The sequence below is a fragment of the Balearica regulorum genome, chromosome 1, assembly GCF_011004875.1.
Source record: "Balearica regulorum gibbericeps isolate bBalReg1 chromosome 1, bBalReg1.pri, whole genome shotgun sequence".
Taxonomy (NCBI): Eukaryota; Metazoa; Chordata; class Aves; order Gruiformes; family Gruidae; genus Balearica; species Balearica regulorum.
In genome coordinates, this window is record NC_046184.1 from 218,507,745 (window position 1) to 218,535,352 (window position 27,608).

The 27,608-nt window shown below is 50.1% G+C and overlaps 1 protein-coding gene across 5 annotated transcripts in view; it reads left to right on the top strand.

Annotated features, from left to right (window-relative positions):
• STIM1 (stromal interaction molecule 1) overlaps positions 1–27,608 on the top strand; it is a 98,516-nt gene that overhangs the window by 21,657 nt on the left and 49,251 nt on the right. For 3 of the 5 annotated variants that reach the window (XM_075742736.1, XM_075742737.1, XM_075742740.1), the window contains 2 exons: positions 15,458–15,591; positions 25,771–25,885. In XM_075742736.1, the coding sequence (XP_075598851.1) occupies positions 15,458–15,591; positions 25,771–25,885 (249 nt within the window). The remainder of the gene's footprint in view (positions 1–15,457; positions 15,592–25,770; positions 25,886–27,608) is intronic. The other 2 variants (XM_075742739.1, XM_075742741.1) reach the window with 1 other exon arrangement.

A 27,608-nucleotide genomic window follows, 5' to 3' on the forward strand; every position in this document is an offset into this window, starting at 1 on the left:
AGCAGAGGAGGATGCCACTGAAAAAGCCACGGTTCTGGGAACTTTGCCTTGGTCCAGGTATTGAGTATTGCTGCGATGTAGCTCATCAAGAGACGGGGTGTTAAGCCTGGCCTTTGGGTCAGCGCTGTGCTGTCCAGCTCACAAACGTACAAAGGTAATTTCAGAAACACTCCACCCCGCGCTACTCTTGTTGGAAATCTCTTTTTAAATTCCAAAGGAAACTCCCCAAAGTAATGAACTGAAATTTGAAGAAGACGTAATGGGAATACATTAGCATGAACAATCCCTGGCCGGAGGAGCTGTTTGGGTCTGAAGTGCTTCACCATCGAGCTGTTGGATCTTTGCAGAAGTTGATCCTTGGAAGGAAGGCTTGGTTGGGGCGTTAGAGCTGCTGCCTGCAGTTTGTTTGCTAGCCTAACCAAGCGTAACCTCGAATAAAGGCTTTAGTCCTCCGATGATAAAAGCGGGCTCACCTTTCCCCATCCTTTCCTCTCTCTGCAGCGGGCAATGCGAGGGAGCTGTGCTTTGCACTGGAAGCAATCCGTCGGCTGTACGGCGTGGGTGCACCCGCTGTGGGCTGTGCATGATGAGGTTTAATCCAGCGAGGGTTAGTTCATCTCTGAAGCAAATGCATTTTACTTAAAGTTGCTTTAAATCTTCCTCAGTGCCTTTAATTTGTGGTACCTGCATGGGCAGGTGCAGTCGGCTTTTAGGAGCACTCTGTGGTGATTTCTCTTTTCCTGCAGTTGTCGTCTTTATGGCTTCTGTGCATCCAGCTGCACAGGAAAACTCACCCGCTTTCCAGGCTGCTCCTGGTAGCTGGGAAAATGGGCATCCGCTTGCAGGTGCATAAACCAAAGATGCTCTTATCTCTCTTCACATCCTGTAAAAAAAAATAAGCAAGAGATAAGAGAGGAAGAACAGAAAGATAGTTTCTACGGAGTGGGTGATTTAACTGCTTCTGTGGTAGATGGGAGCTGGAGCTGCCTGGCCAAACTAACTGCACAAGCTGAATGAAATACTCAGAAGCAAGAAACCGGTTCAGCCTAGAAGTGCAACTCCTTTAGAGAAAGCTCTTGCAAAAAAAAAAAAAAAAGGGTGATCCTTTTCCTGTTAGAGGGGATTTTAATTTTGAAAAGTCAGGATGAAGTATTTTTAAATTGTAAAAGCAGGTCCCTAATTTATGCAGTGGGAGGGTACAGAGAAGATGGAGTGAGACTCTTCTCAGGTTTGCCAGGCGGGGTGAGAGGTGCTGAACACCCATTACAGCAGCAGCAGCAATTCTGATGGAAGTCCTAAAAATACAAGTAGCTGCAATGCAGAAGTGGATTTTTGTGCCTAAGCTTGCTGCTGCTGGCAGCTGCTTTTCCTGGTTACACTGATGAAGGCCTACAAGGAAGGGAGCGTTTTCTCCTGTGAACCCAATTAGAATGAATAAAGAACCTCCAAACTTTTCAGATAACTTTTTGAAGCAGTCTTAATTAATATTAATTAAATAATATTATTTTCACATTTGGAAAAAACCCCAACAACCAACCACGAAAGCCAAAACAGCACTATTGTTGCTAAAGCAGAAAATCATGAGGTAAAATGCATTTTCGACCTGGTTTACTGGTGCATACAATTTTGTACTTCAGAGTCAGCCAATGCAATCAGTCGGCTTGCATCACCGTGGGCGTGACATAACTCAGGAGATGACGATCAGCCCGGGAATAGTCCATTTGAAGGAGAAGAAAATTGAGTTGGGAGTGTGAGCGATAGGGAAAACGGTTTACTTTGCGGGGGGGAAAAAAATCTGTGTTTGGAGCAGGCTGGCTGCAGGAGCATGCGTGGTGCTCCGCTCTGTGATGGGAGCTGCCGCCTGTCCCAGCCCCTGCATCCCAGGGTCCCTGGATGCTCTTCGCCGAGTGTCCCGCGGGGCCCGAAGCCTTGGCTTGGAAGAAGGAGGGTGGAGGGTGAAGGGAGAGGCCGTGCGTCTTAAAGGATCGCTGTGCTGCAAGGGGTTATGAAAGCACGCGTGTCAAGCGATGCTCCACTTAGCGCTTCGCGCTTGGTTTGTAGTTGGTAGTTTTTAAAAAAAACCCGTAGCGAGGGTGCCTGCCACAGCCGCTGTGCCCAGCCTGCCCCGTGCCAGCTCTCCTGCGTCTCCGAGGGTGCCCGTGAGTTGGGGGGCTCCTTGGGAAGCTGTGAACCGGGCGGTGGGTCGCACCGGGGAGCAGAGCCAGTGCTGACCCCCTGTGCTGTCCGAGCGTGTCTGTGGGGTGGTTGCAGGGCTGGTCCGTGCCACGGCGGTGGTGGCAGCAAGGGCAGGGTAACGACTGCGGGAGACCCTCTCGCTGCGGAAGACCCTCTCGAGGAACCCACGCTGCGTCCCTGCCTGGAGCCCCTTTGCTCACTGTGATTCCGCAAGTTCTTCTGTCACGCTTTTATTTGACTTATCGGAGGCAGCTGGAGTAGTGCTGACCCGTGCTCAGGTGGACACTGGTGGTCCAAGTTCATTTAGACTGGGGATAAATCCGAGTCCCACCTCCGTGCCACGCAGAAGCCGAATGGCTCGGCGTCGAGCTGGCCCAGCCTATTCTCTGCTTGTGGAGACACAACTGCAGCACCGACGTGTTCCCTTCTAGCCTGCAGAATACTTCAGCCTTATTTAAACTCTCCTTAATTTTGTAGGTTCTTTGAAGCATTGTATTCCCTTTGGTCCTAGGGTTGGCCTCCAGAAGAGAGCTGTGGTCAGGGCGGATGGAGCCAGAGCGGTTCTCAGCTTTGTCTGAGGCTCGCGGGGGTATGGTGGGGGTACCGTCCCCCCACGCTTCCGGTGTTACTCTGCGCTTTCGGCAGCGGGACGGTTCAACCAGGGAAACAGCCGAATGCAAATCGCTGTAGTCTGTGCGGGTCACGTCAAATCACGGGGAGCACTGGAGGGCAGAGATGTTCCTCGGAGGGACCTGGATGAGCGGGAGAAGTGGGCTGGCAGGAACCTTTGGTAAACCTGACGTCTAACAAAGGTGAATGTGGAGTCTTGCATCTGGGATAGAATAACGCTGCTCTGATACGGGCTGGGGACGACTCTCTGGGAGTAGCTTTGCAGAAGAGGATCTGGGGACCCTGGTGAAGAAGTTGCCCGTGGGCAGAGTGCCCGCAGGTGAGGGAGGTGGGGGGGGGTCCATCAGGTCTGAGGAAGAGGTCTTCCCCTTTACCAGGCAGTTGTGATGCTGTGCCTGGAGTCCTGTGTCCTCTTTGGGGCTCAGAAAAGGTGTGGGCGTGCTGGCGTGAGTGTAGCACAGCCACCGCGGTGGCTGGAGGCTGAGGGACCAGGCTGGTCCAGCCTGGGGCAGAGGGCTCGAGGAGACCTCACCGCTGTCTGTGGCCACCCCATCGCTGTGCCCAGAGACAGAGCCAGACCCAGTGCTGGTAGGAGAGCAGTGGACACGGGTTGCGACACGGGGAACCCCCACGAGATGTGGGGGGGAAAAAACATTACTGTGAGAGCGGGCAGATGCTGGAGGGGCCCCAAGAGGTTGTGGGGTCTCCATCCTGAGTGACCTGGTCTGGGCAGAGTTGCTTTGGGTGGGAGGTCGAGCCTGGATGAGCTCCAGAGGCCCCTCCTGACCTGTGGTGTTCCATGCTTGGGATCTTAACGATTCTATGATTTGTACTTTTAATTGACTTCCTTATGGAACAGTGCATTGCTCTGGGGGTAGCTTTGACTAGCCTTGAATGCTGTTCTAGTCTGGTCTTGCCTGAATAAGGCATTTTAAAAAATATGTTTGTATTATGTGGTGGGCATTTATTGATAAATACTCTATGAGAGCGAGAGGGGAATATATATTTGTTTTTCTGCCGCCTTGTGAGAGCTACCAACGTTTTTGCTTCTGTTGCACAATGGATTTATGTATCTTGAGCTCTTCTTGCGCCCAGTGTTTTTTGCAGTGTGTATCGCGTACTGGAGCACCAAGAGCTGGGGACTGGGAATTCCTGGCTTTGGACAAGCACTGCCGCAGTAACGGCTCGCGTGGGTCAGGCCGATGAGATGGAACGGCAGCAAGATCATGGGTTTTTCTTTGATTTCTTCTTCTTAGCTTTCTTTGGCATCTCAAATTTTTCAGGCAAGAATGACTCACTCATCCATTATGTGGTTTCCTGGCTTTTAGCAATTTTTCTTTCACTTAAAAAATAATAATAATTAGTTTTGCATCACCGTGCGCAGCAACCAGCATTCAAAGCCGCCTACCGTGGGCTGCGGCTGACTGGAGCAGCTGACTCACGTCTGTTACAGGATTTCAGATTGACGTTGATTTCTTCCCACCCCTCACCGCGTTTCTGGTTCTCAGAATATCTGTACGGCCCGGTTTGGCCATGTAATGATCTCCTTGTCTCTTTACTGAGCAGGAGCATTGATCCTGGGTCCTGGCGAGCAGAAGCAGGTGCTGCAGGGTTAGCCAGCCCCCTCGATTCCCTCTGGTCGGGCACCCCAGTCCTCCTGCCCAGCTCCCCAGCTGCACCCCGCTGCGCCCAGGCACTGCAGTTAACGGGAGGCACAGGGGGTTTCTGCGAATCGTTCCCCAAAACGTCACCTTACACGAATGGAGGGTGAACCTCCTTTTGTAGGCTCCTGTTCCGGCGCGGTGGAGACGTGGGCAAGTTCTAGGGAAGCCGGGGCAGAAATGAGCCGCCGTGCTGGGGAGAGAAGTCACTTGTCAAGTTTGGGATGCCTCGGGCGGTGGCCGTGGGCTTTGTCCCCCGTCGTTCCTTTCCCACCGCGACCTGGGAGAGCAGAGCTGCTGTTCCGTGTGGCTTCGTCTGTGCTGCTGGAGACGAGGAGGTGGTTGGATCTGGTGGAGGTGGTTGGATCTGGTGTGGAAAAGGGTCAGACCTCCCTGGTCTGGGCAAGGGGCACGATGGGCAAGGGAAAAGCTCGGTTTGGTCTCCGGGTGTGCCTGGGGAATGACTTCAGAAAAGCGGCTGCTTCAGAGCACTGGCGGAGAATTGCTCTTGAGAAATCCGAGGAATTTCTAAACCACTTTTATACTGAGAAATATTTACACTTCAGCGTTGATAAACATCCGTTAGATCTAAAAATAAGTAACCCTATACCAAATTTAAAGTGAAGAAGGTCACTTTTGCTTAAAAGCGTTAGCTGAATCTGCTGGTTGTGGCCACCAGAACGTGGAGGGGCAGGAGGGGACCTGTCCCCATGGGGACACATGCCTTCATGTGCCTTGTACAGCTCTGGGGTAGGGAAATAGAGAAATACTGCAGTGCAAAGAACGTAGAGGAGTGATAAATCTCATACATGTTCTATGAATTACATTTATGAATGTACCTATAATTCTGAAAGTATTTTAGGAATTTTTTTTTGGGGTGTACTGGAATGCATGTCCTGAGCTGGATCTGTAAAAGACAAATCTGTGCGGTGATGTCTTGTTTTTTTCTTGCACTGGCTTTGGAGACATGGAGCTTACCAAGCCCTGTCAGTTAGAAATTGTGTTCAGAGACGTGGTGAGAATGTAACTGATAGTCAGAAAAATGCTGCAAGTCTGAAAAACCATCATATACCATAAAGCAGAAGCTAGGAAAAAAACCCCAAATTGTGTCTGGTAATGTTTTTTCTTTCATAATTTGCAACTTTCAGAGCAAACATCTGATCACTTCCTTGATTAAACCTGCTTGCTGTGCGGTAATTGACTGGCAGTGCCAGTAGGTATCAGATCTGTCTGCCTACCGTTGGCTGAGTCATTGCGGTTTTCAAATAACCCACAATATTAGCAGATTTAAACAAATTAGTGAAACTTTACCTGTTTCCAGTGAAGGTGCTTCTAAAGAGCATCGGTTGTGAAAGGACAGTTGTATTGAGTGAAGGACGTCCTTCAAGTCAACTCTGGATGGCCTTCACTGTTTGGTACAGCTTTAATTGCTCAGTTTTGTTCAGCACAGAAGAGGATGAATGTGTAAGCAGTTAGGTTTAGTTTATTATTACGAAATAACCCAATCTCTAGTTATTTAAGCTCATCCGAACTTTTTCCTGCCCGTGGGATATTTTGGTTTTTGCTCACCTCGCAGAACGCCTTGATGTGGTATTTTCCAACCCGCTCCAGGCAAAACCCGCTTTGCCTTACGGTGCTGCAACAACTTCTGCTATCTTATTTACACAGCCCAACAGAAATATTACGCTGTCCTCGGGCCCGAAGAAAGCAAACGGAAATTTCTCAGGAAGGAAGTACCTGAGGTTGGCACTGTGAGGCCAGAGCACCCAGGCGAGGATGCTGAGCTCCGGTCTGGCGAGGATGCTGAGCTCCGGTCTGGTCTGGCGAGGCTGGGCAGGGCAGAGTCGTGCCCCGGAGCGCTGTGGGCAGGACACGGGCTGATGTCTCCTAGCTGGAGTAGGCTGTGTGGGCTGGGCACTGCTATGGGACGGGTGGGGGGTGCTTCCCACCCTGACGGAAATACGGTGGTTTTGGGGTGTGCGGGGGGTGTTTTTTAATGGGCTGGAAGGAGCAAAGCATTTGAAGAGTGGGACAGGAAAGGCTTGGGGGGGGAGCGAGGGTTAAAAAGGGCTTTGCTGCTGGTTGCAGGGAAGAACCAGAGCGTTTGGAAAAATGGGTTGAAGCTTTGCTGATACTAAATCAGTAAACTGTTGCATGGAAAAGATGAAGAAGGCTAATTGCAATCAGTGATGAAGGAATTACTTGTAGTAAATAAAGGCTGAACTTGTGCCAAGGAGAGAAGCCCATTTGTGGAAGAAACTTAGCATTTTTAATTGAATAAGAGCTAGCGGCTGTACAACAGTGTCACTTTGCTGCTTAATTCCTTCCTGTACCTGTCTTCAGCTGATGATGGTGATGTGAAGTGCCTGCAGTGCCAGGAGCCCCGTGGATCACTGAGGGCTTTCTCCTGCAGCTGTAGCTTTGTCATGCTGATGCTGAGAGACCAGGGATAGCTGCCATCAGAATAGGGGAGACTGATTTGGCCCCGTGAATTCTGCATGGAACATTATTATTGGATGGTTTGCAAATATTTTTAGTTGGATCTTCCAGCAGAGGCACCGAAGGGCGTTCTTACTTTCTGTAAGAGTATATCAGAGATCATGTGGTCTAATCCCTGGTTGCATTTACATTTTTTTTCTAGACTATTGAATTTGAGTTAGGTACAGGGGGGTTTTGCATCATGCAAGCCGTTTCATTAAAGGAAGAAAGTGTATCTCTGCTCCTGCCAATGCGCACTTAGTAGTTGAAGGTTTTCCGGTAAGATGCCGGTTGGGTTACTCGTGCTCAGGTGAGGAACCGGGGATCTCTGCTGCAGATGCAGCTCGCAGTGTTTCATGTCCAGTGAAGAACCGTATGACTGCAGTGAATTTCTGTTTCGCTGTCTGCCACAGCCCCCACTCTTTCAGAGGTGATGATAATTTAACGCAGCAGCCAGAGGACGTGAATAATTTAGTGGGGTCAAGCAAGACGCTTGCTTGACCGCTCTCCTTTGTCTGCTCCTGATGAAACTCCCTTCAGCTGGAATCTTCTACCTACAAAAACCGCTATGGAAATAAGTGGTGGGAGTCCCTAGGCTCTGAGGGACGGGGAAGACGGATGAGGTCCGTGCTTGCACTGCTGGTGAATTGTGTCCTTGATAGGACAAGAGTTGTACGGTGTAAACTTGTAGTATAAAATTGTACTTTTGAGTACTTTATGGCAGTGGAAACGGTTGTATACTCTTGTGACTTTGTCAGGCTCTATAGGTTGGTAATTAGAGCTGCAAACTCTGCCCTTTTTTTGCCTTGCTCCCCATGCTGCTCTTCTGTAGCCTTGCAAAACATCCCGGTTCCCTTCCGTGCCCCTTACTCCCTAAGGGGGAATGGTAATCTCTGTGTAAGCTCCTTACAAAACCATTTAATGCTTTCGTTAAAATTTATGAAGTTGTTCTTGGCTTTTTTTTTTAATTGAAAACCAGAGTTTTAGGGGGAGGAACCCTGAGCAAGGAAGTTAAACTGAGTCCTTGTTTATATTAGTAAAAGTATGTAAACCTTTTTCCCCAAATGTAATTTTTTTTTTGGCTGCCATTCCAGTGTTTATAAAAGCAAGTTATGTAAATGACAATTCTTATAATTAAACTGCTGTCTAATCCTATCCCGATGGCTGCTCTTGCTATAAAGCTCGGTGCTACTGGGGGCAATCGGCTGTGATGGCACGAACGTGGCTTTTCAGCATTATTAAAGATAATGGGACCTTGTAGAAGAAAATTGAGAGAACCTGAATTTAAACAAACAGAATTGTCATTGGAGAGAATCTCCCACTAGACAGGAAAGATCTGGAATAAAATACTTTGATGTTACAGAGTCACTGAGGCTGGCAGGGACTTCTGGAGATTGTCCTCTCCAACCCTGCTCAAGCAGCAGGGTCACCTGGAGCCAGTTGTCCAGGGTCGTGTCCAGTTGAGTTTTGACTGTCTTCCATGGATGGAGGACTCCACACCCTCTCTGGGCAACCACCCTAAAATAAATAGATAAAAGTAAAAAAAAAAAAACAACAAAAAAAAACCTCTTTCTGACATTTAAGTCTGATTTCTTGTATTCCAGTTTGTGCCATTGCTCTTGTCCTTTCAGAGCGGGCTGAGGCTGATGAGGCAGTCTCAGCGGGAGAAGGGAAAAGACTGGAAAGTATCATTTCTGTGGGATGTGTCTAATTGCTCATAAAACCAGCCCAAACTGTTTTCATGGTAGATGTCTCTCCAGCTCTGCCTAGTCTACTCCAGCTCTTAGGCCTGTCTGCTGATGATCTCCTACGTGGTGGCACCCGTTGGGATGAGAGCGCCCGTTGGGATGGCAGCGGGGCCCCAGGGCAGTCTGCTCGTAGGAGATGCTATTGGAGATTGCAAACGAGCTTTAGTGGGGGAGAGGGAGCCCCAGGGGGGAAGGTGGGTGGTGGGTGTGAGCCCCAACCATTGGCAGGAGGAGGGATGTCAAGATGGCATGTGTTGATAGCGCCCAGGCCATCAGCAGTCTATGGGGACACCAATGGGGGGAAAAGGGACTTTTTCGTCTGAAAGGAAAGACTATTAAGAGATGATAGTGGGTAGATAAGGAACAGGCCTGGAGGCAGAAAACAGTGAAGAGACAAAAGACTCCTGATGACTGGGAGAGGTGGGGTGGGTATGGATGATGGTGTCAGCCCCGGAAGGGGTCCAGTGGGCTCACCCCCAAATCCTGGTGTGGTCTGCCGCCTAAGAACAAGGGATGGGGACCAGACAAGCAAGTGTATCTCTGTAGAAACTACTGTAGCAAACATCAGTGCTAGGCCTTTTGGAAGAGGAAGAAGTTATTTAAACACACCCGATTTCTCACTTGTTTCAAGGCTTTCACTCACCGAAGGTGCCCCAGGCTTATGTGACATGGAGCGTCATGGTGTGTGCCATGGAGGGCAAGGCTTGCCGGCCATTGAGCCCTCATTGACATTCTTGATGGGGCAAGAGATGACTTGGCTTTTGAATAGGTGGGTTTGTTTTGGTTTTTTTTTTTTGTCTCCTTTTAGGAGGCAAGGGTTCTTTTTCGCTTAATCTTCCATGAATCTTAGGCCAGGTTGCTGGCCCTGGTCTTTGTTTCTTCATTTTGGTATTTTTACAGCTGCAGCCTGTCTTCCCGTTGAGATAATGGGAATGGTCCATGCTGCCTGGTGAAACCTCAGGACCATTCTGTTATCAGTGCAGATTAAATTACTTAATCTGCTGATTAAATCACTTGTGCCCCTATTCAGGCTTTTTCTGGCCTTGATGCAAACACAAATTCCTCGCTATTTACTAGGTTGATTGCCGTTGATTGCGTACTTGGTTATCAACACATGCCATTCCTGCAGCCCTTGCTTTATTGCTCTTTGTGCTGCTTTCACAGTTGTTCTGAGCGTTTCTATGACAAATACCCACGGATTGTCCTTCTGGTTGCAAGAAATCTGGGCAGGATCACTTCAATCCATGTGTCTTGTTGCCTGAGTGTTGGACAGACCGCTTGGACAGACGCGGTTGGGGCTCAAGAGTTACGTGGTTATGAGAGCGTTAATGAGAATAAAACCACTCTTGTTTTATAATAACATGACCCTTCCTATAATTTGAACTTTGCCAGAGCGTTGCTACAGTCATTGCTACAATAATAAGCACAGGCTCAGAACAAGATGATCGTGTAATATTTTGGGAGATATCTTTTAGCCTGATTTCATTTTTCCTTCTGAAGTCGAGTCCAAAGGCAGTACAAATACAACGACCATCCCGTGTTCTTGCTCTCCACCACTGAGATCAGCATGACAAATCATTGCAGAAAAGGCCCAGCCCAAAGTTCTGAGCTAATTTTACAATAACTATGAAGAAAAAACTTACAGGGTAGGAGAGGAAAACCAAATCCATGCAAATCAATGTTAGGGCATCCAGTAACGCCCTGAGCAACGCAGGGGAAAGGGAGAGCTTTCGCAGGTCACTCACTGGTTTGGGTCACCAGTTTATAGGGCTGCCACTGTCCTGGCTGGATGGACAGCCAGCAGTTAGTGCAGAATAAACTTCCCGAGGCTTGGGAAGCAGCGGGACGGCAGCCCTGCCTCTCCAGGAACACGCAAGTGGCCTCCGTCATTGCCCAAGTCACCTTGCCATAGCTATTAGGAGGAGCAGCGTGTTCTACTGCTTCTTTTCTTCTTCTTCAGCAAATGAATGCGGAAACCCAAAACTTTAGACGAAGCCTGCTGAGCAGTGCCCCAAGCGCAGTATTTGCCATGCTGGACCTAGAGGGAAGGGTCTGCTTTAGGCTCTGCTTCGCTCGTGGGAGCTGGTGGGGGGACGCAGCTCTGCGCCCGACAACTGGGGCGCGGCGACTTGTCAGCAGAGGGAGGGATCGCTCCTTTTATGACCTTTTATGAATTTTTCTGTTTCTTACAAACATTTTAGGTGTGGTGCTCTTGTAGGCAAACTTGAAAGAATGGGATTTACTCAGTTCTGGATATTTTAATTTTTTTTTTTTTTTTAAAACTGAAGCCAGCAAAGGATGCATGGACAGCAATAGATGTGTGAGGTAATTTGGAGGGGAGAGAGAGAGAAAATGGCTGTTAATGTAAAGTAATTTGGTAGAGATGAGTGAACCTTTGCATTTGGAAAGAGCAGCACATGGCCTCTTAGAGTGCCCAGCTGCAGGGAGGCACGGTGCGGCTGGTTTTTCCGAAGCTAAACTCTTTTACATTTTCTCCTGTTTTTTTTCACAACTGCACCAGGTAGATGATGATTATTGTGCCAATAATAATGATACTCTTTCCAGATAATGAAACCAAACCTATAAATTCAGCCCAAATTATGCCAGTTCTAGGTGTGGTGATACTTGAAGCCCACAGAAGCGCTGTGATACAAAATGTGTTGTCGTTGATCACAACATCCTAAAGAGACATCACCAATGAAAACCCGACCCCGAGCCCCAGGTGGATGCTGGGCCGGGGCTGTGGGACCCCAAGGGAGCAGAGCACAGCGTGGGGCTTTGTTCCAGCTGGGACGGGTACACCTCGCACGGACCCAGCAGGCGAGCCTCCTCGTTAACGTAGGCTTCTGCTCAGCCAGGCTGGCGCGACCGGGCGTTTCTTCTGCTGAGAGTTACGTTAAAGCATCAACGTCCATTGATAATGTTGGGACGAAGCCAGCCGAGAGCTGCTGGGATGGTGGCACCTACACGATCCCTGTTCCCTGATGCGCGTGTGTGCGGACGTGCGGTCTGGTCTCTCGTTGGCGCTGTTTTGCAGCTGTAGATTGTGCAGCACGTCTTCTCCCAGCGTTAAATCGTGATTGGGTTCTCATTTTTAAAAACCCGCTTCTGTAACAAAACTGGGTGCATCCCCTTGATAAACACGGTTTGTCTATGGGTTACCAAAGGCCGCTGTAGCGAAGAGAAGCGTGTCTGAAGGGCTCTGGTGGTGTCAGGGCTTGCTGTGCTGCTCCAGAGCAAGGCTGGGGCTGTTCGCACCGGGGACGCGCGCTGGCGTCGGCACGGGCTGCCGCAGCTCTTCCTCCAGCAGCAGGCGCTCGGTCACGGCGCCGGAGCTGAAGAACCCATTGGGGCGGTTTACTCACCGGGTTTGAAAAAGAGAGACTTCTAGGAATGAGCAGAACCTGCCCTGACCGCTCGCTGCGTGATCGGGGCGCTGACGCCGTGCCAGCAGCTCGGAGGGTCGCAGCAGCGTAGCTGCGTGCTTGCGCCTACCTTAGAGGGCTCATCTTCCCCATGTGTACCCCAGTCTTGGAGATTAGAAGTATGTTGTTCTCAAAAAGCTATAAAGGATAGACAAGAGATGGAATTTTAGGGCAATTCTGGTTTTTAAGCTTTTTTGGTTTGTAGTTTTGAGGGTTTTGGCTCTTTGCTGGAGTGGGGATGAGTGCTCTGGGCTCCCAGCCTGGGGCTGCGTGACAGTGACAGCTATCCGTACTGAATCACTGTTCTTAGCAAAGCGTAAATGGATTTGGATATTTAATGAGGGCAATTTTTAGCACACACGCGTAGGGAGCAGTTGTTTACCTAAGTACAAATAAACTTTCTTGAGATGGCCCATCAAGCACCTCCAGGATATCACTTTTCTCTGGAGCACTGAAGGGCGATCTCCTGCACGTGACACCCAAGCTTTGTGCTCTGCACAGGTGTTTTTAGTTAGAAAAACAAACAAAACCCCACAAAACCTCTTTTGGTTTATAGTGGGTGATATTGGGTACTGGCATATGAAATTAGTTCAGTATTTGAAAATGCGAAGTCTGTAGCTAAGACCTTGACTGCATTGGGGTACACGTGTACGTACAAGCACACGGAAGCAATGGTTCCAAACATAATATAAGAGCTTCATCTGATTCAAATAGCGCTCTGACATCCAACTAAATGTTTTTTGAGTGACTTTGTTTTAAGCATAACATGACTTTGAAAAACATAATTTGTTCTGCCACAGGTAAGTAAAGCTACAATTAAATTCCTGATCTGTGACTTGTATTCCTCAAAATTAAAAGTCAGTATTTTATTCAGTGTCCTAATTAGGGATGCATACATAAGAAAGCTGGTTGTGAGCCACGTACTTAGCGTGGGGAACACAAGATGAGAAAAATCAAGAGGTAAAGGTAGGAAAACAGTGTTAGATTTACATGGCATTCTAGTTTTTTGTTTGGGTTTTGGTTTGCTTGTTTGTGGGTGGTTGTTTGTTTGTTTTTACACTGAGTTCTTACAAATATTTAAGAATAAGTAGGCTTAGGCTGAAGCCGCACTGAGTTCATTAACTTGGGCGGCTGATGCCGCGTGCGTTGGCACGTGAGCACAACCCACCCCTGGAAGAGCTGCGTGTGGCGGGGTGTGGTGTAACTCTTGGCTTGGGTTTGTGGGGGTGGTGGGGTTTTTTCCCAGCCCAGAAGGCCTGAGGGACAGGTTTCCACTGTGAAACCTGGAAACGTCCACGATGGCGTCAGCCGGTGTCAGTCTGGTTTCCTCCGTGTGCGAGGCCCTGTGCCTTCGTATGCAGATCGGTGCTATGCGGGATCCTCGACTGGTTGAGGTGGGTCCCTCTGGCCCGACCCCCGGCTCACCCAGAGCCGGTGGCCCAGGACCGTGTCCGGATGGCTACCGAGTCTTTCCAAGGATGGAGACTCCACCACCTCCCTGGGCAACCTGCGCCAGGGCTCGGGCACCCTCACAGCAAAAAGTGTTTCCTGACGTTCAGAGGGACCCTCCTGTGCTCCAGTGTGTGCCCATGGCCGCTGGTCCCAGCACTGGGCACCGCTGGGAAGAGCCTGGTTCCATCCTCTTGGCACCCTCCCTGCAGGTGTTGATGTACGTGGACGAGATCCCCCCGAGCCGTCTCCGCTCCAGGCTGAGCGGTCCCAGCTCTCAGCCCTTCCTCGCAGCAGAGATGCTCCAGTCCCTTCGCTGGCCTCTCCCCAGTATGTCCGTGTGTCATGCTGGGGAGCCCAGCTCTGGACCCAGCGCTCCGGCTGTGGCTTTCTGATGCAGCCTGGGACGCCCTCGGCCACCTTTGCTCGTGGCCAGCTCGGTGCCACCAGGACCCCCGGGATGGTCTCAGCAGCTTCTTCCTCCCCAGGGGCAGGACGCAGGCAGGGCCAGCGGTGCGAGTCCTCCGTCGCACAAGCAAAACCGACTGAATGGATTTTTAAATGTGATGGGTAACGTATCTTCTGTCGGAACCTCTGTTTAAGAGGTTTTTGGACTTCCTCTAGGATTTTTTTTTTTTCATAGGGATTGTGTAGCATGTGCTAAAATTGAAATAATTTTTAAAAACTTGTGTGGATTTAATGTTCTAAAGTCTTTTGTATCGATAGTGAATCCGAGTACTTTCTAGTTGTGTGGGGACGTAAGAGAGGTGAATTGTCCAAACGATGATCTGTGGGTCGCGGGGTGGGTACGCCCAGTTGCTCGCAGCAGGTGCAGCGTGTGTACCAGCAGCAGGAGACAACCCGTCCGCTTTTCCTATCAATAAGCTTGTCTTACCTTGAGAGGATCGCCTTAGAGTTTGGTTTGAGCTCACACATAATTTGGACTCTTCTGCTTAAATTCCTAGGGGTTCAATCTGAAGTCCTTTTTTTTTTTTTTTTTTTTTTTTTGAACATGAGACCTTTCTAATGGGAACTGGGCGAGGAGCTATTAAACTGGTTTCACAGCGATCTCAGAGCGGTCACCCCTGGATAATTCTTAATTGTTATCTACTTACAGTGAATCTGATACAGCCTCTGTGAAACAAAAGGGTTTTCTGAATGCCTGTCGTACAAAGAGCTCAGGGTGGGGGATGCTTTCAGTGCCTGGCATCTGTGCTTTGGTCTCGGTGCCGCGGCGAGCCACGTATCGCCACGCATCGCCACGCGGCACTGCCGTAGAAGGGACAGAACAGCCATGTTTGGTGCTCGCGTGGGCTCAGGCATGCAGTGAAATTTAAAGTGTTAGTTTTGAAATGTAGAAAAATATGTGAAAGCAAGCCAAAAAAAATCTGTTTCATAATCGGGACGAAGGCTAACTTTTTTTAATTGACGTGTTCTATAAACATAAACTCTTACTCTCAAAATGTCCTAGCTAAACGCCGCGCCAACACTAACAAATCTCCAAGTGAGAAATGAAGCCCGTGAAATAGGAGGTAAAACTTCGGCTGCGGTCCTCCCGTCCCCCTCGGCGGGGCATCGCTGGGCACAGTGCGGGCAGGAGGACGCCCGGCTGGGAGGCCCGCAGCGGTGGGAATGCCGAGGAAGCCGACCTGGAGAAGAGCCGCCTCGCTGAGGCCACGACCTGCCCTTTGCTGTTAGGGATTTCTTAGGATGCTGGCTGTTGCTCAGACCCCTGCTGTGAATGCCAGCACCGGGAGGCTTTCTCCAGGGCTCAGCGAGCGCTCTGCAAACACAAGCAGCTTAGTGAGAAAACAAGGATGGCGATATTTTTGGTACAGGCTGCCTAACGATGGTGTTTTTTCTCCCTCAGCAGAATTCTGCCGCATTGACAAGCCCTTGTGCCACGATGAAGACGAGCAGCTCAGCTTCGAAGCTGTCCGCAACATCCACAAGCAGATGGACGACGATGCCAACGGCAATGTGGACGTAGAGGAGAGCGACGAGGTTAGTGCTTTGCTGTCATCGAGGGTTGTTCTGTCACGAGTAACGCTGACGTGGTGGGGTGCCTGAAACTCAGGTGCGCAAGGTCTTTGGCTGGTGGCTGCCTCCTCTTTATCCGGCACAGGAAGCAACGTGCCATCTCGAGCCAAGTTTCTGATCCAAACAGCGTATTTCAGTACTGTAATCTTTCATGTGTGCGGCTCTTCCTCTGTTCTGGGGGTGTCTAGTCACTTAATCTTTTGCTACACACAAGGTATTATCAATTTATTCCAGCACTGAAAAACAACAAGATCTGTTTATGTGATTGTTGTTGTTATTTCCTTCCTTTCATTTTTAATTGTGGGGTTGGGAAACACGTCTGGTTCTGATTGAGCCTCTCTGTTGCGGCTGAGCAAATACACCGGCTGCTGTCTCCTTCACATTGTAGCATTTACTACGTTCTTCCAGAACCCACCTGGAACAGTTACAGTACGTGTGTGCGTGCTGCTGAAAAAAGGAACAATTCTTTGTTGTCTGGGACTTGAAGATTTTAGCTAGTAACTTCACTGAAGAGAAATAAAATTACTGTTTTCTTACATAAGCGCCAATAGAAACAAGTGACTACTGGAAGAGGGAAAGCTGTTGGTTATTCATAGCGTTGCCTCGGTGGCTCTTTTACAAGGCTTTGTTCAAGGTGAGTTCTGACTTATAAGGAGACTGGCATCTAAATGGGAAAGCCAAAGTCTTGGAAGCTAAAGGAAAGCAGACTGGTGAAGGGATCTGCTGCCAGTCACGGGATCCCTCGATCCACAGCAATCTACTGCCCGGCTCGGGACGTGCTGCCTGTGCCAGCCTTGCCGCTGGGCTCGGGAGCGCGATGCGTGGCTCCAGAGCTTCAGGAGTCTGTTGAAGGGTGGAGGGGAAGGTCTCCCACCAAGTCCACGTCCTGCGACCGAGGCTGGGCTGTGCTGGGAGCAAGGGCTGTCGAACGCTCGGAATTCCTGACCTTGGAAGCTGGCGAGCCGGGAGCTGCCGAGACCGCTGCCGTTGCTGTCCCGGTACCCACCGGTGCTGGCGGTGGATGGTGGGGCTGGCAGCCACGTGTGCCGCGCTGGGTGCACCCTCGGCACCTCGGGCCTTCGCCCGATGAAGACATCAGTACGTGTTTTGTAGGCTTGGGAAGGCTTGTGGGAGAACCTGATCTAATCTCCGTGGGATGGGAGTTCACAAGCTTGTGACCCGCTGCTTCTGCACCCACAGCCGTCTCTTTTCCCCCGTTCCACCGCGGGCAGCCGGCAGAAGGCTACGGCAGCCGGCACAGCGCTCCCCTCTGAGAACTGCCTGACAACCAGTCCCTCGCGAGCCCTTCTGCAGGGTGCCCGATTCCCAGCGCTCACATACAGAAACCGCGGTGCAGGGAGGTTAAATCTCCCACCTCAGCTAACGCAGCAGTTCAGTTTATCGGGCAAATCCAGCCATCACAAGGGCCCTTCGGTTTCTGGGGCGGTGACGCTCTCCAGGGACGTGGCACAGCAGCCTGGAACCGAGCAGCACCCAGCTTGTGCGGAGCCGGCGGTGTCGGTTGGCTGTTCCCAGGTTGCAGAGCCGTTCCCTCTGCCTAAACCTCCCTTCATGGAGCAATTTAAAACAAATGAAAAGCTTTCAATTGCATTTCCTGAAATGTGGTGTTTTCGCTGGCGGCAGTTCTCTGCTCAGCATTGTTTTGGAGCTGCAGCTCCGAGTCCTGGGGTCGCCTCAGGCAAATCGATTCACTTGGTGCGTCCTACGCGCCTGTTATTAAAATGAGGATAAGCCTCATGTCGTTAGGGTTGGGCATTAACGAGCAATTTTTCTGTCTCTCAGAGCAACTCTTGCCCTCTATCTCGGTGCACTAGTTGAGAGGTTATTGTACAAGCACTGACAGTATTATCTGTTCAAAGCCTTGGTGCCGCCAGTTCGTTTTCCAGTATAGAAACTGCCGTGGTGTGAGTAACAAAGCTTATTTTTCTAAAAGGCGTCAGAATCACTGCCTTGCTGCAGCTGCTCCTGTCTTCAGAGCCCTCGTAGATGGCTCAGACGGGCGCTCGAGCCCCTGGCATCGCTTGTCGTGGCCCCAGCAGCTCTCCTCCAGTTGGCGGTGGGTGCGGTAGCCCTTCCTGTCGTTAGAGGCCGAGCTGCCAGGACGGTGTTGCTGAGCGTGGCGACGGGGACTGTTGCATTTCGCTGCTGGGAGTTCTCGCTGCGTGCCCCCGCTCCCAGCAGCGTCCTGTTCGCTTCCCCCTGCCTGTACCAGTTGTCACCTGCCGTTGCTCTTTGCCATCCGCTCCCAGGGGACGCCAATTCCCACGTTGCTTTTTGCTTCCCCGTGTTACCTCCTGCTGCTCACCCGAAGGGGATTCGTTGTCACATTGGTCCCTGGTTCCCGCCTGGAGATCCGCTTTATTTACTGCCCACAGGGAAGCGGAGCGCAGCACCATGCCCTCGCATCGTGGGTTAGTCCTCGCCGGAGCCCGAGCGCTGCCCTGGGGTTACCGCAGCCGCCGCTGCGCCCGTCACCGCTTCTGTCATCTTCAGTGTTGTTTCCTGAGCTCTCTGGGACAGGAATTGTGTCTGAAGGGTGTTTTTAGGCATCCTGCAGCTGTCACAAGCTTCCCAGCAAAGAGGGGTGGTGATTCTCCCTAGAAAGGAAGGCGGTGATGGTACTTCTGTTGTTTAATGGGAAAAGCTTTCTTCTGTTACGTCTGCTGTTGGTGGTTGGGTATGGGTAGTTTGAAGGAATAGGCAAATGTGGAATTTGTTATATAAAGAAGTTTGGTTTTTGTAAAAATGAGTTTTGACTAGTTGAGACGGCCTGTGTTCATTGACTTCCTTCCTATAATTTAGCCGTGTGTTAAAATGCTGCTGTACACAACAAATAGGGTGATGCTCAGGAAAAGCCATCCTTCTCCCTCCCACCCCAAGCGTGGCCCAGCACCGGGCTCTGACATGAGAAATGTGTTCTGGCTGTCGGTGCGTGCTGCAGTGTGGGATTTTGCTGATGGGAGGAGGAAACCCAGAGGCTGGCGAAGGCAGCTGGGCGTTAAACCCAGCCTGGTGGTTGCCGAAACCCCAAGGAACGGCGACCCTGGTGAGCGATCGGCCAGGCGCAGCCGGCAGCAGACGGGGTGGCCGGCCGGACGGCAGACGGGCACCCTGCGGCCGCCGCTGGTGGGAGCGGAGCTGCTGCCACTCGTGGGGGGCTCACCGGGAAGCGTGCATCGCGGCGAGGTGGTGCACACCTGACGATGAGAACAAGAATGCCCCGTCCCTAGCAGTGTTGGAGGCCAGGTTGGATGGGGCTTTGGGCAAGCTGGGCTAGTGGAGGGTGTCCCTGCCCATGGCAGGGGGTGGGACTGGATGGGCTGGGAGGTCCCTGCCCACCCAAACCCGTCTGGGGTTCTGTCATTCTCTGATAAGAACATCCCCGTGCTGGTTGTGATGGCTCCTTTCCTCCCACTGGCCTGCTGCTTTTCACAAGTGACCTGTGACAACTGTCTTTGGCTTCAAGAGGGAAGAAAATAAGCAAAATAAAATATAAACCACAGTGCACAGCATAACCTACTCAATATTTTAAATATACATGTTTTCTGAGAAATGAAGGTATTTTTTCTGTGGTTTCCCTTTTGTACTCGACGAGTGTGCTATGCACTTTATATGCAAATATTGCTCTCCATGGCAAATACTTGTGTGCACGTGTAGGTCTGCAGCTGGTGGTGAACTGGGACTTGTATCTGTTTCCCTGTTGACAAAATGAAGTATTGTAGTGACCCCAAGTTATATCTGGTGGGCTTGGCAATGCTAGGTTACGGTTGGACTCGGATCTTAAAGGACTCTTCCAACCTAAATGATTCTGTGATTCTGTAAATACAGTTGCAAGCTTTACCTCTGCTAAGCTTGAAATGTTTATTAAAGTTGCATTAGATTAAACTTTCAATAAAGGCTTTGGAGCCACTGAAAAAAGTATTTCAAGAATTTTCCTCAGTGAGCCAGCCACTGCCTGAGCGCTGGGTTTCTCTGCGTTCAAGGTTATCAGGTCTAAGCCCCCACGCGCGCCCTGTAATTGTGTTTTAACTCTGCCGTTGGTGGAGGGACAGCTGCTGGAGATACTGACGGAAAGGATGCAGGAGGCTCAAATTTAAGCCTTTTATGGCTTTTACGTTTAATCTTGGTACACCCTTCTTCTTTCAGCGTGCAAAGCTCCCACCCCGGCAGGGGACTGGAGGGTGTCACGACATACTCGATTTCCACAAACGTTTTAGAACACGGTGCGGACGATGACCCAGGAGGGCGCGCGTTACGGCAAAGCGCCGGTGCCTCCCTGGCGGCCGGGACGGGGGGAGCACCGCCTGTGTTTCAGAACACAGCTGGGTGACTGGGCAGCCTTGCGCAGAGGTTGGGCTGCGTTGGATGAGTTGCCTGGAAAACCACAGTTCTCTGCTGTCTTTCTCTTCATCTTATATTAATTCCTGTAATTAAAAAAAAAAAAAAAAAAACCCAAACCTTCCTCTGTTGAGGATGAGGCCGAGGTAATTTTGAAGCTTGGGTTTAATCACCTGTTCTCCAGAAGCATTTGCAAGCTTCAGCAGAGACTGCGGCTCGTGGAGAGACAGACAGGTAACTGTATCGCTAAAATATTCTAATTATAGGTGAAATTTTGTCCCAGCAACTTTATGCTGTCCTTAAACCATCATTGCATTCTTCCTTTCTGGAGGCGAATTTTCAATGAAGTTTTAAGATGACATCAGTGACCTCGATTAAAATGAAAGAACTGTCCCTCATGGGGAAATCTTCTAATTAGCGATCTATTTCTGCTCTTGACACTTACTCCAAAGGCAGCTCCGGCTGTTTAGGGGCAGCTCTGATGTAGGTTCACGCTGCCGAGGCTCTCGGATGCTGTTAGCCTGCTTTCCCAAGGTTTATGGTATCGCTCGGTCCCTGGCTGCTCAACCTCTGATCCCGCTGCCTGGGGTCAGGCACGTGTGCGGGAAAGAGGGCTCGAAGACAAAAGTTTTCTGCAATTTTAATGAAAGTCGGCAGCTCAGAAAAGATGTTAAAATTGGCGCGGGTGCTGGGGGAAGCGATGCGCGGTGAGCTCTGCAGTCGCTCGGTTGGTTTTGGCCCCTGGACGCGTGTCTCTTGCCCGGGTGGTGGTGGTGCTCGGGAGGGGGTGAGCAGGGATCCGGGGATGCGGGAGGGATGTAGAAAGTCAGGGGGGAAATGCAAAAGTCGTGCGAGTAGTGGGAGTTTTTGCAGATTAAAAAACACGAGAAGGAATCTCCAGAAAATCACGCTTTGTGGTACCACTCGGTTTTGAGCGTGCTTTCAGCCACCGAGACAACAGGTTTGTCTTAACCCGTGCAACTCAAACCCCTCGCCCCTTTTAGAGTGGGGAAAAACATAGTGGTTGCAGGATTTGGCAAGTGGAGAATTAAAATGTAGGTCCCTGTGCTTAATGGGGTTATACAATCCCGAAATGGTCCTGTAATTGTTGTTTGTTTTTTTTTTTGAATACGTCTGCTGCGGAGCCCGTGGGTCTCTGCCAGCGCTTGCTGGAAACCTGGGGCGGAGCGGCCGTGAGCAGAGGGCACTAAGGAAAAGTGTTTTCATCTTAAAAAGCAGATTTTCTGCCCGGGGCAGGGCTGCCGAGAGCTGGCTGCCCGCTTATCTCCAGGCTGGGATCAGCAGGGTCTCTGACGCTTTGGGGTGCTGCTTTTTCATGCTTTGCAGTTAAGGCAGTATTTTTGTGCAGGGGTTCCAGTGCCTGGTGTTTGGGACATGCCAGCACACACATAATGTGCGTGCTCAGTACGGCTACCTGCGTGTGTGAAATCCGTGGGGAGTCCCCGCAATGGGCGGAAAAATGAGAGCTTTAGACCTTGAAAATTGTCCATAAATGTGCAAATTTGGCCGTGAAAAGCGCCCTGAGCGCCGCCGGTGTTGGGCACGTGGGTGTGTTACAGTCTGCGACAGAGGGATTGCCATTGATTTGTGCTGGTTGGCAGCACGCGGAGGTTGGAGACAGCGTGTTGAGCAGCGGTATGTGCCTGAGGGTACCAGATACGGAGCGAGCAGGTCAGCGGTCAGCTGAAAACATCTCGATTTTCTAACGTGGGTCAGAGCTGAGACGCCCACACGGCACCAGCAGCTCGGCAGAAGCTTTCACCTCCAAAGACCGTACTAGGCTGAGTTTGGCTTGCTTGCTGTATTTGCAATCTTCTTTCTTGGTGGTTTCCCCCCCCCCCCCCCCCCCCCCCCAGAAGATACTAAGGGAAAATCTGCTTTTAGGGTTTCCTTGGGCTTTGGTGTTTGCAGCCCAGCTGCGTCGGGAGGGGACGGCCCCATCCTGCATCCTCCTGCCCGCTTGTTTATAGAGATGTTCTCACCGCAGCCAGCACCGTCCCCTCCAGAGAGTCCTTGGGGGTTGGTTTTGGTGATCGTGTGCTGAAGGAAAGCTGCAAGAGATCACTTTTCCTTTCTGTGCTCCCCGAGCTAAATATACAGAGCAGCAGCTGATCCCTCCGGTCCCGGTGGGAGTTGGCAGCCGCGCGGTGCGCAGCGCCGGGTGACATTGCCGCCTTCCCTTTCGGTCACGAGTTGACGAGCCAGGAGGCCCACGACTTCGGCTGGGGTTGGGATGGCTGCCTGCGGCGGGGCGGGCCGTCCCGTCCTGCCGGAGCTGCCCAAATTGTCCTGTTTCCCACGTTTGTCCGCGGGACGGGAAGAACGGCTGCAGCTCTGGGTGGGCTGCAGAGCGAGGGGAGCAGAGGGGCGCCCGGCTCGGGCTGCTGGTGCCTGTCGGGGCCTCGCTGGCATCTGCAGTGCGTTTGTAGAGAGCCTGGGAAGTTAAAAGCGTTATCAGATGATTTTCACGCCCTGTCTGATAGTAAAATACTGTCTGCTTATCTAGAGATGACTTTTTTTTTTTTTGGGTCGTTCTGCTACACACTTAAGAGCTGTACTGACTTAAGAGCTGTACTGACTTAAGAGCTGTACTGAAGAAGGCCGCATGGTAATCGTGCCCTGGATGATGCATGCAGGGATGTAAATGGGAAATTACCTTTTAATTTTGTTGCATATGTTAGGTACTGAAATTCCTCCTGTTTGATTCCCACGTGCTTTGCTTGCCTCGCGTCTCACAAATCCCTCCTGTCTGCGGGGTGGTCTCAAATCTGGTCAGTCATTCTTGCGCTCCCCGTCTTTTTTTTTTTTTTTCGGATACAATTTTCTTCACTTTTCTTTGCTGTTTTCTGTTTCTAGCCTGTCTTCTCCTGAGATGGGAGGGAGGTGGGAAGGCACCACCAGAGCACGTTATTGCAACAGATGCGTCCCCTGAGTGAATTGTGATATACCTGCAGACCCTGACTATATATCTATATCTGTATATATATTTCATTAGTGGCTCAGCCTATGGTGAAGATGCCTCCCCTCCTGCCAGTGGTGTTTGCTTCAGCTTTGATTTGAAGGTGCAGGTCAAATCTGATAATAATTTTTTGGATTATTACACCATTGACACACAGTTGAATTTTTGGTGGTATTATAATTCAAAGAAAAGTCTGGAATCCCAAAAGCCTAGGTTATATTAATTTATTATACTCTGTCTGTCTGTATTAAAATGAATTCAACATACAGACTTACTGAATATTTCCTGGCTTGTCTAACCAGGAACAGAAATCTTCAGATGTACTGCAGAGAATGCTCCTGTTCGGTTTGATCTGCCAGTTTTGCGCAGCAACTAAAAATACTTAAATAATGGTTTTATTGTAGATATATCTATAAATAGAAGCATGTTTATATATCATTACAGATACGATCATTTTATATTGTACACACTAATTATAACATATACATGATAATAGCACATATATATTAGCAGACATATATAAAAGAATACACGACTCTATCTCCGGTTACCTATAGGTCTGTATGTCGTTGTCGTGACGCCCTGAGCTCCCTCGCTCAGACACCCTCTGAATTTGGGGCAGTTCTTTGCTGTTACAGCTGCGCTTCCACTTGCTTCTGGCTGATGCAGAAGACGAGCGTCCACCGCCGAGCGTGGCGTGCAAGTTATGTAAAATAATAATGGTAGAACGCACATCGACACGGGAACTCCTGCAGAACCGTAGAGACCGTTGTCTGGCGGCGTTGGGTGATTGTGGTGACCTACATTTTGATGCAATGGAACGCAAGGTCTCGTGGAACCAGCAAAGTGCTTTCAGCTGGCAAACCGCCCGCTGCTTCCTGGGTAGTCTGGCAGTCGAGGGTTTGCTGAAGCGCAGAAAACCCGATGTTAAGCTTTGCCTCCTCTTTGAGCAGGGAGGAGCCTGTGTGTCTGATCCTGCAGGGTCGCCTTGTCGTGAAAAAGGGGGAATGGTAACACCTCCCCAACGCAGGTATTTGCCATAATGGAACAAAGTTACAAAAAGCTAAAATAATATTTACCAAAAAAAAAGAGTTACTGTGATTATATGCACAGTTTATATCCTCCCTTGTTTTCTGAGAATCTGAAGTAGCTTTTGAATTGCATCTGGACTGGTTACCGGGTGATTCCAGGGCTCCAGGTGGAGATTCCTGCGCTGCCGGCGGCTGCTGTGAATACCCAGACCCTGCCGCCGCGCCGTCGGCTGCCTCGCTCGATTCCTCCGGGAAAAAAAGCCTTTTTCCGTGGCTGCAGGGGCTGTGCTCTGGTGCCCGGTCTCTCCCCAGAGCACTGGGATAGCACGGACCCTGTCATTGGGCTTTTCTGCTCGGTCTTTGCAGCGTTACGGGGTTCCTGTTTCTGTTGCCTTATTTACTGTACCCTGCCTGCCGGCAGCGTCGGTCACAGCCCCGTGCTAAACGGTTGAGCATTCACTGTTTCTCACGATAGCACGTACCCTCTTATCTCTAGCTTTACAGCTTGTGTTATTCCATAGCTATCAGATGATGTCGGAGAGGGGGAGATTCCTGATAGAGCGCTCGATTTCAGAAAAACTCCCTCGTTCCTTCGATGGAGGATGTTCTTGGGGCTACGGGATCCCTCCAAGGGGAGGGCACAGGCAGCAGAAGAAGATTTTGATTTCTGTGCCGGGAGAGAAGGATGGTTGGTGCCATACGTACGTGTGTGCCTCGTGGAAATGCTGTGACTTCTTACGCTGATGCAGCGGTGAAGGGCTCGGAAAGCGGTTGATGGGAAAAGAGCAAGCGGAATGGTTTGGTTTCTGGAAAGCACGCTTTTCTTAACGAGAGGCTGAAGCTCCTAAGCTGACCTGTGTATTGGCAGCATGGCCCCGAGCAGAAATCTGCTGGCAGAGGGTTACGTAGCACAAAGAAGGCAGACTAAAATCCTGAAACTGGAACTAGAGGAAAAGGTGTTCAGCTAGAAGTAAGGTGCGGGTCTGTGATAGGTGGTGTTATGTATTAGAGTGACTGATAGAGCTCTGCGAGACCCCCCTGCAGTGCTGCGTCCAGCTCGGGGGTCCCCAGCACAAGAAGGACATGGAGCTGTTGGAGTGAGTCCAGAGGAGGCCACGGAGATGATGTGAGGGCTGGAGCACCTCTGCTCTGGAGACAGGCTGAGAGAGTTGGGCTGGTTCAGCCTGGAGAAGAGAAGGCTGCGGGGAGACCTTAGAGCCCCTTCCAGTCCTGCAGGGGCTCCAGGAAAGCTGGAGAGGGGCTGGTGCCAAGGGCAGGGAGTGACAGGCCAAGGGGAATGGCCTGAAGCTGCAGGAGGGGAGATGGAGATGGGATGGGAGGCAGAAATCCTTCCCTGTGAGGGTGCTGAGGCCCTGGCACAGGGTGCCCCGAGAAGCTGTGGCTGCCCCTGGCTCCCTGGCAGTGTTCAAGGCCAGGTTGGATGGGGCTTTGGGCAAGCTGGGCTAGTGGAGGGTGTCCCTGCCCATGGCAGGGGTGGCACTGGATGGGCTGGGAGGTCCCTGCCCACCCAAACCCGTCTGGGGTTCTATGAACTAGGGAGATGATGTAGTTTTAATCCAAGTGAATAAAGGCCAGAGATGCTGCATCTCAGATTTACGAGGACTTTCCCCCAGAAATTATTATGTGACAATCTGTGGATGTAATAGTAAGGAAAACAAGTGAAAGACACGTATTTTATTATTTTTTTAAATGCTTCTCATCTCTCCTAAAAGATGAATCAAAGAATAATCTCGCTGTTTATTTTTCTCCTAGTTCTTGAGGGAGGACTTGAATTACCATGACCCAACAGTCAAGCACAGCACTTTCCATGGAGAAGACAAGCTCATCAGTGTGGAAGATCTCTGGAAGGCCTGGAAGACATCTGAAGGTAAAAAAGACAAATTGAAACAGCCTGCTGCACCCCTCTTGCCATAAAAGCGATAAACTCTGGATTTCATATAATCTCGGCAGTGGTGGGTGTACCTCCCAGGCAAAGCATGCTGCTGCTGCGTTTGCTGCCTTATACAAATACTCTTCCAGCTCCCGATTTTTGGGGGCTCTTTCAGGATTTCATTGGTCTTGGTACTTCCCAACGGTTAATGCTGGCATCTGAGTATGGCTGTAAAAGTATAAATTGTTGTTTCGTTTCTCTGCCTCTATAAATGTGTGTTAAAATAGTCCGGTTCCCGGTTCTCCTTCAAACACCGAGTTTCAGGTGATACTCTTACAGGGTAGTAACATCCTAAACATTCAGTGGAGCTGCATGGGAGTTTTCCTACAGATCGTGTTTTCCTTAGAAGAAACTTGCTGAACCTGAAACGCTCCTCAAGCTAGTGAAAAGAAGGTAGAATGAAGTCCTAAAACTGGCAGTGTACATAAACACATTCCATGTGAAATAAGCTGCAAGCTGTAAAGAAATGATATTATTCATCACAGCAAGTTAACCCAGGGAAGTGGTAGAAGTTCAGTCATGGGAGGAAACTTCCTGAAACTTCGAATCTTGGAAGAAACTTCGAAGTTCGGTAGTGCTTCGCCGCTGCGGGCGGGCGGCGTGCGCAGCGCCGGCTGTTCGGCATCGGGGGATGCCGAGGAGGTTGGGAAAAGGCACGGTTTCCCTTCTGCTTTTTCGCCCACCAGAATTTTGGAATTTCTTTTTTGGAGAGAACTTAAAACTGATTTTTCTTTCTTTCTAGTTAAGAAACTTTTTATTCTCAAATTTTGGGCTTCATTACAGAATGGTATTTTATCTGAAGACCAGTAGTACTAATAAGTAGTACTAATAAGAAGAATCTTCAATACCTTGAAAATGAAAATGTGGGAGAGGTATAGAGCAAAACCTAGGCGTAGTGTTGGCTGTGTGATGCATTTTGATTTATCAGCATTGTGAGGGGGTGGTGGTGCAGGTCACAGTGGTGTATCGAGTCTTTGTGATCTGTGGCAGGGAGGGTTTCTGCCAGTGCTGCCCGTTACTGCTCCGCTTGTGCTTTTCCTGGTCTCTGTGCTCCGCTGGTCGTCGTGTTGCTGTCAAGACTTGGAACATCTTTTTTTCCAATACTTTTAATTGCTGCTCTTCCCTTCACCTATAGTCTTTCCCTTCCCTCTGCCCTCCAAGATCAGGTAATCATATCAACACCCATCACTTGAAAAATTGGATTTTAATCTTCTGATCAATTCATCAATTATAAAGTTTTCCATTTCCCATTCATGTCCTGTTCCATTTGTATTTGATTTTTCTGCCCTAGCCTATATACTATTTAGGGGTAGGATGTGCTCAGTGTTTTCGAAGCATTGTGTAGCTACGCTTTTAAGTAATGTTTTAGTCTCTCACAGTCCTCAGAGGACCAAATAAATACTTTGGTAGAGCATTTGAAAGGCGGTTTGAAAAGACGGCGGTTCCATGCACGATCCTGGAGTTGTTTATCCAGGACCAGACTCTCCGTCCCGTGGAGACGGGCAGCGACACGTGGAATATTCTTGTCCGGAGCACTTACAAGTTGGGATGATGCGAACGAGTCACTTTGTCTCCTGTGTTCAAGGGAAGCCTGGTGTAAGAAATACTCATTCTGTTGTAGGCTGTTTACAGATGGCTTTGCCTGAAGTACGTTTTAACG